Source organism: Gambusia affinis, linkage group LG11, assembly GCF_019740435.1.
Source record: "Gambusia affinis linkage group LG11, SWU_Gaff_1.0, whole genome shotgun sequence".
NCBI lineage: Eukaryota > Metazoa > Chordata > Actinopteri > Cyprinodontiformes > Poeciliidae > Gambusia > Gambusia affinis.
Window position 1 is genome coordinate 5,416,103 of NC_057878.1, and position 13,809 is coordinate 5,429,911.

At 39.6% G+C, this 13,809-nt stretch overlaps 1 protein-coding gene across 6 annotated transcripts in view; it reads right to left on the reverse strand.

Annotated features, from left to right (window-relative positions):
* Nucleotides 1-375: 375 nt before the first annotated feature.
* The window catches only part of hao2 (hydroxyacid oxidase 2 (long chain)), a 36,803-nt gene continuing 23,369 nt past the window's right edge, over nt 376-13,809 (reverse strand). For 2 of the 6 annotated variants that reach the window (XM_044131733.1, XM_044131731.1), the window contains exons 2-6: nt 10,474-10,548; nt 8,478-8,630; nt 6,971-7,122; nt 5,055-5,338; nt 3,516-4,135 (exon numbers count right to left, since the gene is read on the reverse strand). In XM_044131733.1, the coding sequence (XP_043987668.1) occupies nt 3,797-4,135; nt 5,055-5,338; nt 6,971-7,122; nt 8,478-8,630; nt 10,474-10,490 (945 nt within the window). In that variant the 5' untranslated portion in view covers nt 10,491-10,548 and the 3' untranslated portion in view covers nt 3,516-3,796. Of the gene's footprint in view, nt 824-921; nt 992-1,847; nt 1,968-3,234; nt 3,259-3,515; nt 4,136-5,054; nt 5,339-6,970; nt 7,123-8,477; nt 8,631-8,753; nt 8,773-9,526; nt 9,618-10,473; nt 10,549-12,799; nt 12,840-13,809 lie in introns of those variants that run through there. The other 4 variants (XM_044131736.1, XM_044131732.1, XM_044131734.1 and 1 more) reach the window with 4 other exon arrangements.

Genomic DNA, 13,809 nt, shown 5'->3' on the forward strand with positions numbered 1-13,809 from the left:
TCTACCAAAAACTGAGCGGCAAAAGTCTTTGATGCTTTGGTCTCGACTTTTTGAAGAGCAATTTTGTTTACGGTGACTTTATAGTTCATTTTATTTGTTGTTTCATTTATTTATTTTGGATATTTTAACGTCTTCCAGTTCCAGTGTTTAAATTTATGTTTATTGACGTTTGAGAACGTGTTCTTGTATTACTATCCCGTTATATTACTTGAAAATGGTTCCAAAACAATAATAAACATATGGTTCCAAAACACGATAAACGTATCGTGATAACTTCTGGGGCAATTTATCGTCCAGCGAAATTTGTTATTGTATATGTGGTTTTAAAAAAAAAAAGAAATCAGAAAAATTATATAACAAAAGGAACCCAAAGTGTTCATCTCAGAAGGTATTTATTCAACCACAAGCACTGGTATCATTTCTCACAAACATCGCACAGTTTAACCAGAAGAAATGTGTTTGATTTTATGATAAGCGCCCACATCCTTTCCGCCACCAAAGCCAAAAACACTTTCATTAATCGATCGCTCAGTCTTCCAACAACACTCCACTTTCTCACAACATCCTGTCACTCGTACAATGGGGGTGATTACAAGTCGAATTCCAGGCACAGGCGTCCGTGAGCCGTGATTTCCTGGCGCCGGCGGGTTCTGACGTAAACCCGTCCTCGGTGCGTTCGTCGTTACATCTCGGGCTTAAGCTTCGGTTCAGGCCAGAATCCTGCTAAAGCGGAACCGTCGCCGTTGTCGTTGTCAAAGTTGTTGTCGTCAAAGTTTGGAAAACTGAACGAGGTTCCTGTTGATTTCGGCTACGTTCCTGCAACCTGCGTCGGGTCATTCGTGACGGAAAGAAAGGACACCGTGAATGTTATTGTTTCAGCAATTTCTGTTTGGGTCGCTAAACCTCGAGTGTCAGACTGACCTGACAGAGCCATGGAAAGACGGAACTCGTCATTCAGGATCTGAAGAACTTCCCTCACTCCTTCCTCCCCCTGGTAAATCACACAAGATACAATGACTGCCTCTCTACCACTGTAACCTGCCTACGGCAGAGTGCTAGAGCCAGACTAAGAAAAATATTAAAATAACTTACCAGGTGAAAGTCATAATATGACGAGAATAATGTCAAGTGAGAATAAAGTCAAAATAATATGAGAATAAAGTCGTATGAAAATAAAGTCGAATTAATACAAGAATAAAGTCATAACAATATGAGGGTAAAGTGGTAATATTAGGAGAATAAAGACAAAGTTGAAATAATGCAAGTATAAAGTTAGTATAAAGTATTAAGCCATAATGTTACAAGAGTACAGTTTTAATATTATGAGGATAAAGTCAAGACTGCGAGCAAAATGTCATATTTTGGGAATAAAGAAATAATATTACATCAATAAAGTCATAATATCATGAGAATTACGTCGCAGTGTTATGAAAACAAAGTTGTATGAGAATAAAGTCAAAATGATATGAGAAAAAGGGTCATAAACTGCAGGACAGCAGACAAACATTTTACGTCTTTAGCGCTAAACAAAAGACACACACACAAAAAAGAACCCCTGTTGCATTCAAACGTCACGGATCACCCTAACACACATTTCTTTTATTCCCTCCAGAGGGTCTTTTGTGGGCTCTAGTGTCCCTTATATGACAGTAGGTTGACAGGAGAGGGGGGAAGACATGCGGCAAACATCGGCTGGGTCCGGGAATCGAACCCGCGACGGCTGGGTCGAGGACTGAAGGCCTCCAAATGTGGGTCGCTCTATCCCCTACGCCACCACAGCACTCCCCCTAATACACATTTCTAAATAACCAATCACACACACATTCGGCCTCCCACGGCTGTGGTACCTTGTATGCGAGGCCCCACACGGCTGGACGGCCGATGAACACACACTTGGCCCCCAAGGCCAGCGCTTTGAGGACGTCGCTTCCTGTCCTGATTCCTCCATCGACGACACTGTCTTTGTCCTGCCACGATCGTCTCCACGATCTCTGCCAGAGATGTCGATCTGTTAAATAAAGATCGGGGAAGTAATGCCATCAGACAGATGTTACCCAACGCTCCACTCACTGATCTACTGTTCTTTACGGCTAAACTATTTCAGAGTGAGGCCTTTCTCATCACGTCAGGCATCGACGGGTTTCTATGTAGATTGCTTCCAAAACTCTATTACTGACAACACATATTACTTAGTGATGTAGTAAACCTGTTTCCCAAAGTTTCAGCCTTGATGTTTTAGATGTGCCACTAGTCAACTCGACATCGACTGTTATCATGTTGGTGATTAACCGCCCTCGCAATCTGCTGAGTCAGCAGAGCTTCCTGCCGCAATCATTTGGAAGAACAGGTGGTTCTGGTTGAATTCAGCTGTAACCAAATGGGATCCGTTCATAACAAGTGAGACTGGAATGTTCCAAAACACCATGTAGTAAGTGTTTTTCCTTTGAGAATGAAATTCCAGAGATCATCAGCAGTCAGCGGTGTGCTGAAAAAAAAAGTCTACCCTCTCTACGTCATGTGGCATCTGCTGTGTGCCAATAATAGCTGTTCACGAGGGAGACAATAAAGTTTACGTCGAGTGAGGCAAAGTGTTTCATATATGAAATGTATGTTTTCTGTGAGATGTTGTTGGTACATAATTCACTGGAACTTACTGGAGGTTGAAAGCTAAATCAATAAGTCGTATAAAAACAAATCAAACATGTTAACGTTAGCTTAGCGTTGTTTTGCTTTACAAAAAAAAAAAAAACATAAGTAGGAGCAAAGTTTGACTTTATTGAAGACTGCAGATGAATCTTTCAAATGCTTGGAAGGAAATGTGTTTTAAAATAAATGCGTGGTCAGAACGTTACGCTAGTCCCCATCTTTGAGCATTGTATCAATGGGACAGTATTATGTACTTTCCAGACATATAGTGTTATTTTGTAGCAGAATCAAGTAACTCCTTTGTAAAAATGCAATAAATACCAAATATGACTTACAAGAAATTTGACTTTGTAGTGCAACGCCTTGGAATTGGGCGTCTGTCTCTTTAAGAAACCCTCAACAACATTTTACCAGCGTTGCTCTGAGAAGTAGCTCCTATAATGAGGTCAGTGGAGCCGCAGTTGCACCAGATGTTTACTAATTGCTGCTGGCTAGTCTGAAGGAGCAGAGTGGGGTATGTTTTTGATGATGGAATAACATTACAGCAAGATGTAAAGCTAAAAAAAAGTTGATTTTACATGATACAGCCCCTTTAAGGCCTGCCTGCAGACACTTTAATTAGGACAATATATCCACTAAAGTAAAGAAAAACTCCATTACAAACTAAAGTCCTCTAGATCACTAGAGAAACTCCCTCAAAGTGATCATGTACAAATGAAAACATAGCGTGTACTGTTTTATTTTACCGCTCTATAAACCTTATCAAGATTATAAACAGCACTGATGCAAATAATTTCAATATATTATCAGACCAGCAGTTTAAATTTGGATCGGTACTGAAGACAAAAAAAAATCTAATCCGGATTTTGGGACATCCAGAAATTTATTGAACAAAATGGTTTTAGAAGATCTTAAGCTTTTTAAGTGGGATCTTCAAAAGAATGTAAATATATATATATAATAATACAAAAAGTAGTTTGTTTTAGTTCTGTCAAAACAGTGTTACAAGCCGTCCATTTTCAGTAGGTTTTCTCATTTTATTATAAAATAAAATAATTCTCTAAGACATCACTGACAGTTGTTTAACTGAGGCTGCTGACTCTTATTTTTAAGCAACTCAGATCTTTCGTTATTAGTTATCGTTCATTATTTAAACTATAATAATGAAAGAACTCATTGTAGTGACTCCACAATCGCCCTGTGTGACTCCGTTTACGACAAATTCCTTTTTAAAGGTGAAGTTATGAGAAACGTGTTTGGCATGTACCGACGCCGGGCCGCCGTCCAGCTGCCTCCCCCCGTGGTTGGACACGATGATACCCTGGACGCCATGCTCCACGGCCACCTCGGCGTCTTCCTTGGTCAGGATGCCCTTGATGATGATGGGGAGGCGGGTGATGGACTGCAGCCAGTGGATGTCCTTCCAGCTGATAGACGGGTCCAAGGTGTTGGCCGGTATCCCGTACTCCTCTGGGACGCTCGCCTCCTGCTGATAGTGCGACAAGAACAGCTCCGGTGAAGGTTTCACTCGTCAAAAATCAGCAGCGGTTATAGAGAATAATATGGGAAACTTTAAACGTCGGGTTAGATTTCAACTTGCTTGCATTAGGCTGTGTTATATGAGACTCTGTCAAATAAGTTTTACTTCCTCAAAAGGAAATTATCACCATCGGACAGAAATAAGTAAGAAAAAAAAATCTAATTTACAGACTTTATCTTCTAAAATCACATAAGAAAGAATTAAAATGGAAACCTTCAAACTATAGTAGTAACTTTTATAAAACAAAATGTTTTTTACATATTTATTGTCACTATGTTGTGAAAGTGTAAGACAGATAATCTATGAAAAACTCAAGTTCTTCTGCCTTTGTGCTCCCAGAAGAAACACACCACTATAGTGTAGAAAAACACTACTTGATCAGAAACAACCAATCAGAGCCAGGAAGAGGGTCGTAGCGCTGGCAATCACGCTTGTGTATGTGCTCACAGTCTCTCTGTTGCTCTCTGCTATGCTACAGCTTTCCAACGGCAGAGCTCATGCTAAAGAAACAGTTTTCCTGAAATGGAAAGTTGCTTTTTTCACCATTAGTCCATCTAGCAGCATGTTCACAGGTGTGATTGACAGCACTAACACCCTCCTCCTGGCTCTGATTGGTTGTTTTTGACCGGAAGTGGTGCTTTTCTGCAGATTGCAATAGTAGGATGGGGAGAAAATGGAGGAGCTTGATTTTTTTAAATAGATTATCTGTCTCACACTATGCCGCCACAAAATATATACGGAAAAATTTTTTTCTCTAAATGCTACAGGCTGCGGCTTTGGGTTGCCCAACAGTCCGTCTTGAACCTTTTCCTTTTATCTCCTTTTATCGCCAACTCCTTGCCCCTGCTGTGCCGATCCATCCTCTTACCTGGAAAACGCCCTCAAAGTTCTTGACCTTGAGGTGCGGCGGCAGCCTGAACTGGTTGCGGATGTCGTTGCGGCGCTTTCCAGTGTAGGGCACGTCGACCGTGAGGACCAGGGCCTTGTAGCCGAGCGCCTCCACCCGGTGCACCAGCTGCTCGGACAGCCTCCTCTCCCGGTACACGTAGAGCTGGAACCAGCGGTAGCCGCTGGGCGCCGCCGCAACGATCTCCTCCACTGAGCAGGTGGAGTAGGTGCTGGTGATGTAACAGGTGTTGAGAGCCTCGGTGGCTGTGTGGGGGGGAATCATTGGTGTGATGAGTGATGGTGGGACTTCCCATTGAAAGGTACAAAGGTTTAATATTCCCATTTACAGTGCTCGGGAAGGTAGCACAGTACTGTGTGTTGAAAGTAAAATACATACATGGTTTTCACGTTTATTTTTACAAATTAAAATTTGGAAAGTTTAGCAAGCATTTCTACATCCTTAACCCCTTAAGTTAAGATAGTGTGTTCACAGGTAATAGAAAAAACAGGAAGATTGATCATATAAAGTCCTAGGCTCAGAGAATAGACTTTAAAATACTTTTTTTTAGCTTATACATAACTGAATAACTGAACACCAAAATACATTAGAGATCTGTTGTCATTGTATCAACCGTACAAACCACTCAGGCCTTCTGGTTCTGGTCTGTCCTTCATCCCCACAACCAAACGTGGAGAATTTATGACTTTTTAAATCGGACCATCACAGTCTCAATCCAGTCCGACTGAACTTGAGCCATTCTTCAGAGAGGAATAAGCAACACTTCAGTCTCTAACTGTCCAAAGCTAAGAGGCAGCAATAAAAACCTGCAGCTGAAATTACGTCCCACACAAACAATGAAGTTTGTGGTTCTAGAGGGGAAAAATATGTAACAATTTAAGGGCCATGAATACTTTTGAGAAGTACTGTAAATTAAAAAATTATAATTAGGATCAATACTTTGCACCGGTGCTTAATAATTCTGCCTCTAACTGTATGAATTATTTTTTTGTGGCCATATTAAAGACAGAAACCTTTGGGGTAGATTGAATATCTGATTGGTTCTTTGAATAAATGATTCATTGTTTATTAAATAATAAATGATTCTTGCGAAGCTGCTGGTTCAGCTTGCAACACTTCCCCCTAGTGTTCGGTTTGAGCACTGCCGCTGTTGCTGAATTAAGGATTTCTGCAACAAGCGAACTGGATTTCATTGACGTTTCTACAAAATGCCAACATGTGCTGTGAATAAACTGAACTGAAGTGAGTTGAACAGAGAGTAACACAAACACAAGTCGGACACTTTTTTTTCCTCCCCCATCTGAAATCCTAAGACTTGAACACGAATGAAAATAAATTAAATGTATGAATAACTAAACACATTTCACTACATAAGGCAGTTGGGTTCACAAATAGTTCTCCAGGTTTTCTTAATGAGCGTTTCTCTGAATATTCTCTCGTTCTGTATCTATCAAAGCGATTCGGTCCGGACTCAGCAATGGTGTGGTTTGGCGTCTGCATGTCCGAGCTCTTATGCTTTCTATTCAAGATGTGTGTTTTCTGCATCAGCGGCGTGATTTAGGATCATTGTCATTCGGGATAAGGAAGACATTGACTATTTTACTCTCATTAGCTGGCGTTTTATAGTGCCAGTAAATCTTCCAGCACATAATGGAGTTCATGTTTTAGTCATTTCCCCTCCGAGATCCTCCAAATCTGAGGCCAAAATGCAACTTCAATTTACGACGGAGTATCTGATGTACAGAGCAAAAAATTAAGTAGAAATAAAAAAATAAAAAAAACATTACAAAGACTTTCCTTGGAGGTAAAAGTTGAAGACATGAAAAGGAGGATAAAACTTTCGCTCGTTACGACACACGGAGACGAACGTGACTCACCGCGAGCTGTAGCCACCTCGCCTTCATGCCAGGCCAGGCAGTGGAAGGCCGTCGGTGCAATGCCGACGGGAAAGCCTATTTCTGTCCCCTGCACCGTGGTGCGCGTGTCACTTACTGACACGTCCCGCAGGATGCGAGGCCTCAAACGGATCCTGGAGGACAGACATGAATAATTCAGTGGGATTGATTGGTTCTCTATGAAGGGAAACTCTTCAAGGAGGTTCTGAAGGCCCTGATGTTACAGTGGTACATGGCAATGTGTGAACAGAAATATGACTTCTTTTGGAGACAAAAATGGGGCAGAAAATCCGTAGAACACTGTTAAAAAGTCTGAAATCAAACCACCAAACCTTTTTAACCGTAGTGTTTACAGACGTGGACGTGGGAGTCCTCTGTTAATGATTTAAAAACCCACAATGGTCACTGAAATAACTGGAAAAGACTGAAGTACTTGTAGACAAAACCTACTGAAGTTTATCTATTATTACTAAAATTAACCAATGAAAATCATTGGTCAAATGTGGTTCAACAGAATTATATACATTAAAAAAAACTAATTAAACAGGCCTGGACAAATATAATGATACTTATAAAAGTATTGGAACACCACCAATAAAATTATTGGTGGTGTTGTCATACCAAAAAGTATTGCAAGATAGAATAATCACCTTGCAATCGGAAGATTGTTGGTTCCTCTTGTCGATGAGCTCTGATTTAAATCCAGTTAAACATCTGTGCCTTTCCCCCAGGTTGCCTACCGATCGACGTATAAATGCGTGTGCTTTTGCCCCAACAGGCTGAAAGTTTCACCTATAGAATGATGATCACACGGAGATCATCCACTTATCCAAGATTAGATTTTTTAGGGTTAATGAGTCCAGGAGAGAGACCCAGGCACACCCCAGGTTACCAAGCCAGAACCTTGTCAAAGTCAACATACAGTCCCTTCAACAAAATATCCGGAGGTCTCCGTCCAGTGGGGCTGTAAAACCTTCAAACTGTGGAGACCAGGAGGTATCCTGACGCCAGACCACCTTTTTCCAGACACTGCAAGTCTTTGGAAGAATCTCTTGGTATCCAGTTTTATCCGCATTCTCGTTTTTTTCATGTATGATCCAAATGTCTCGATCGTAGGTAGACTGTTCATTTTTGGACTCAGCTCTTTTCTCACGACATCAGATTTTGACTCAATTCGTACGATAGGAAAAACAAAATCACGATTCCTTGTTCCACAGGGGAAGCAACTTCCAAAGAAGTTCCTCTGTCCTAACAGTGGGTCTGGCTAAAATGTAGCAACAGGTTAATTATTACACAACTTCACCTTAACAGAGACTGCTCAGAGAAGGCAAAGATGTGTCCAAACAGCACAAAGTCCACGTAAAAACGCGTCTCTAAATGGTCAACAACTCAATATTAAACCTAGTAAGAAATGTACCCCCACACAGATTTTAAACACTGCATCAATGAAAAAGTAAATAAGTCAAAAGCTGTGTTATGTCCAGCGTACCTTTTGTAAGCCAGCAGATTGTCGTCTCTGGTGCAGCATTCATCAGCTCCGGCTGCGTAATAATCCCAGGTGGCCTTTGAAAGATGTGCCTTTGCGTACTCCTCAAAGTCCGTTAGGCATACCATGGCCATCTCTGCACAATGAACTCCTTCTCTGTATGAGAAAAACACCAGACAGACAACATCGCGGCTCAAAATACACACCAACGAGGAGGAACATTATGATCAGGGGTCTTCCGCTGTGTTACCCCATGAAGCACCGATGTGTATTTCATTCATCGTTCTGTCAGATCCGGCAGTAACATAACTTGTTTACTTGCTGTTGGGTCGGACGATGCGGCACACTCTTTGCTCTCCCATCAGTAAGCCTTGGTTACTCAATGCCACTGATCCTATTGCATTAGCTCTGACAACACAATATTCAACTGAGATGTAACTTTAAATCAAGGCTAAAACCCCCCACATGTTCAGAGTTGCCTTTGAACTCTGATAAATGACCAACATCTTTAACGTTTGTTGATGATTTTGATGATGGCGTTTGTCAAACTGTAATGTTTGTCACTCACTGGTTTCTCAATTGTTGACTTTGTTATTTTTAGGACTTTTTATTTGTGTGTTTTTATGATGCAAAAACTTTGAACTGGCTTGTTGCTTAAATGTGGTATACAAATAAACTTACCTGATTGATTGATTGATTGGTTAACATATCCCACCCATTGACAGGTATGTGATGATGATGAAAAGTTAATTTGTTCATTTCACCTGATGTAGTCATAATCAGTGTATGCTATTTACTGTACAATTAGTACAATAATTTCAAAGAAAAACGGTCTTAAACAGATTTTGCATACAAAAATACAACTCTTAATGATCACTGTTTATTTTTTGGAGTTAACATGATTAACAAAATCCTTCGTGTTATTGCAAATTTTTACCTGATTAAGCCAATATATTTATCTTAGGGGACATTTTTTGAGTAAAGGCTGCACAATGCATGTTAAGTCTGATTAAAAAAGCAAGATATGCAAATAAAACTTCAGCGAAACTTACCGCAAATGAGCAATATAACCAAAAATCCTCCCTCTTGCCCCACACGGCGCTCACAAAGGACTGACGTTGCAACATCCCAGTTTAGACCGAAGCTCCCGGTCAACCAGCGAGTGCAGCTCAGTCAATCAATAACTGCCCAGCCGGCCTTCCGCCTTCTTGTTGACGTGTGAGCAACACACAGCTTTAATTTTTGGGACTATTTCAAAAGTTGGGAAATTTTCACCACTGTTATATTAACTTATTTACCAACGAGTTCTATAGTTTGTACGCATGCGAGTAAAATAAGAAAGAAGAGTAAATTTAACCATGGACACGCTGAGTTACTCTGCAACTTTTTCAACTGTTTGCTTCCATTTTTAAAAAATAATATTAGTATTCTACCATCTACTTATTACCATTTGCCCTGAATTTTTACTCAAATTAGCTTAAAGACATAGCTAAATGCTGAAATATACTTGCTGTCAAACAAATAAATGGACTGAACCATTTATTTCAGTCACTCGTTTTGACCACTCAAAGCGCTTTACACTAGAGTCACATTCACCCATTCACAAACACAGATATACACCGATTGATAGGTAATTTAGGGTTAAGTGCCTTGCCCAGAGGCACATCGACATGTGGCAGGAGGAAGCTGGAATCTAACCTTCAACCTTCTGATTGCAAGACAACTACTCTACCAGAGCCACAGTCGCCCGTATTTTTTTTTTTTTTTTTTTTACAATGAGACGAGTTTGAACTTAAGAAACTTTTGTTGGAAAAAACTAAAATGTTATTTGCTAATTGAAACTATAAAGAAACACTCAGGGAAAACCACACATACAGTGCAAATTTTTATAAAGCAATTTGTTATATATAAAATATGACTCTGGGCTCTGTCCATTATATCCATTATAATTTATGGTGCAGCAGGTAGAGAGCTTGTAGTTTTGGTGCGCCTTACTCACTGATGACAGCTGCACATCCTCTCTTAGCAGAAGTCCTTTCCTTTCCTCCTGCCAGACTCGTAACATGTGAACCGCCTGCAGCAAACACAGAAAACACATTGGTTATTCTTGACGTATCTAAAGCTTTGTCTCTCAAAAAATAATCCTGCTTTTACTGTTAACGCAAACCCAGGACGATTACAAAGAAAGTTTGCACGGCAAACTGCTGGGTTAATTTACTCCCTCCCCCGATCTAAATCAGGAGTTTTATGTTGTTTCGGGAAGACCTTCCAGCTAAACACTGAGCCAGAAACTATGACCAAGTGTTTGGTTAGAGAAGAGACGAGATGGAGCCTCAGGATGAAATAAGAAATGCTAAAAATGATGCAGTATAACAATGTTCACATTACGGAACAAGTCTGCTCACAGAGATGCGATTAGCCTTAAGTAGCTAACAAAAGTAGCTAATGCTATAGTAGCTAATGCTAGCTACTATATTCAACATCAACATGCTGACCACAGTGCTCGTTAGTCTAAATGTTAAAACATTAGTCACTTTTAACCCATTTGATGTTGTTGTGTTAAATCGACCCAGGCTTTAATGAGTCAATGATTCAGGATCTAGATAAAGAAAAATATCTATATTTTCAGTGTATCTGTGGTACAGAAAAGCCAGGAGTGAGAATAATGCGTACATCACATAGAAAGCATTGGCTCTTTCCAAAAAGTCCTGTGAAAGTGACCGCATATCATACTCTGTAAGATCACTCTTTCACAGAGATTATAATTAAATATCGTTCTCGGAAAACGTCACGGCTTTTAGGAACACTGCATGCCTCTAAATAAAACCAAGTAGAACATTTCAGAATAAGGTTTTCCACAAGCTGGTCCAACTTCAAGCGACATTTTTCAGCTCCTAAAATGCATTCCAGTACTTTAGATGCCCAGTTAGCGAGACAATTAGCGAATAGCATAAAAACATGTTTTAGGGACCCCAGATTTCAGCATTTATTTAGTCACTAGCAGCTTAGATTTCAATTTCCATAATTATGATAGTATACAAATCAATGTGTTCATAAAAAAAACCATAATTGAACTATGTCCATCAACAATGACTGAACAATTTATCAATGTCTGGCGAAACTTGTTCAGGAACTATATGTGCTAAAACTCCAAAAAACATGGCTATATTATTTAAAACACGTAATTTAATGACAAGAAACAAAACAAAAAGCTGTTTTTTGAGACATAACCCATATGTGGCTATTAGTTAATGTCAGACCACAATACATGAGAGGCGCTACCATTCTTCCTTCAAGTGATGACGCTTACATGGTAAAGCTAATTTTCATTGACATTATAGTTACTAAATAACAAATTTACAAATAAAGAACTGGATAAAAGGTTATATTATATTTGATATGCGTGTTTAAACTGTACTTAGTTATTGTGTAGTTTCAGTTCACTGAGAAATTAGCTGGTAACCAGTTTCACACTTGAACAGCCCTGATTAGCACAACCACAGAAGGTAACATCCACTCTAACAGATACATCAAGTCAGCACCAAGAGACGAGCTCTCTGGCAATACTCTGGACCAGGGGTGCTCAATACGTCGATCGAAGGTTTTGAGTTGATCTCGGCAGTAGGTGACAAACTGAACGCCGCCTGAAACCAGAACTTCCTCTTCTGATCCGCTTATCAAAAATATTCACTAAGATCCTAAACGTTTGTAGCTTCATTAAAAAATAAAAATAATAATAATAATAATAAAAAATCAACAAAATAATCTCAGTAATTATCATTTCAACAGGATGTTGCACAATTCAGTGCGTTTCGGTTTCATTAAGAAAAACAAGGCGACCCAAAGACCGACTGACCAGCAGAGCAGGAGTTTAAATTAGCTAATCAACCATCGCTGTGTTCAGGGGAGCGCTTATTAATAATCGAGAAATAAATATCAAGCCTGGAAACCTGGAGGGACTTCATGTTCACTTAGTATAATTTAAATATATTTGAATTTTTCGTGCTTATTTCTTGCTACAATGATACCAAACAAATGGCTTCTACCGCGGTAATTATGTGAAATTAAATGAATTATATCCCAGCTTCAGAAGATTTGCCTTTACCTTTACAGAGCTCTTTGGTTCCTCCTATCAGTCTGTAGCTTCTCATATTGAGGACAACCAAAAAGTTCAGATCTACCATAACTGACTGACACCTGCTGGCCTCAGGTTTGCAACCAGCTTGTGACTGAGAAACCAGTAGTTAGGTTTTCTATCACCTTATTACTTCTGCTATAACTGATGTATATTTGCATATAAAATAAGTCAATAGAGTTTCATTTACCATTTTTATGTGTTCGTGTCATGAGGTAGATCTCAGCCGGCTGGTGAGAGAGAAAAAGCAGATCTTGGTCTCAAAAAGTTTGGGCACCCCTGGTCTGGACCGATGTTCCACAGAAAACTACACAAATAAGTGCATCTGTGAATACTGAGGCACAAATAGACGGGAATCCAGTGTAAAGAAAACAGAAAAACAACAAACAGCTGGACTACAACAAACAACGGGAAGTTGGAACATAGAACAGCAAAGTTGACCTCTTTAATCTGTCATGATAGAGCATGTTGGATTAAGAAATGTTGCCCTTGCAGTTAAAGTGAAAGTCTGTGCAGATGATACCCACACAGTCTGCTGTAAGTAGCGCTAACTGTGCTAATTGCTAAAGATGCCAAAGAACATTCAAAATGTTTAAGCTGTAATCATGCTATCCTGTTTTGAAGCAATAATGCTGAAGTTCTGGTGTAAATGACCAATGATTGCGCATAACAAAGAGGCATTTTATATGCTATAGTAAAGGATTCAAATAGTAGAAATCCAACACATCTCACAATAAATAAGACTTGTTTCCTTTTAAAGTTGGACACTGTTGGCATTTAGAATGAAATTATCTTGTAGAAAAAAAAAATTACAAGTTTTTGTTACATTTTCTAGAGGGCACAGAATAAAACAAAAGTTAGAAAGCAATGATCACACTTTTAAAAGAGCATGTAATCAACTTAAATTAGTGTCTGCACGTAAAAGGCTTAAAAAAAAAACAAGTGATCCACAACCTTAAATAGTTAAATAGTAAATTTCTCTAACTTGGACCGTGCTGAAGAGATACTTCATCTGAATTGACACCTACTAGGCTATAATGGACAAAGGCCAGAGTTAGAAAACTGTGAAGGAGAAGAACTGCTTCCGTCACAAGTCTTTTGGAGTGCAGTTTCCAGCTATGACCACTTGAGGGCAGTGCAGTACCGATGAAAACTCAAAATGCCATCCAGCATCTGTGTGGCAGATTAACAATAAATAGA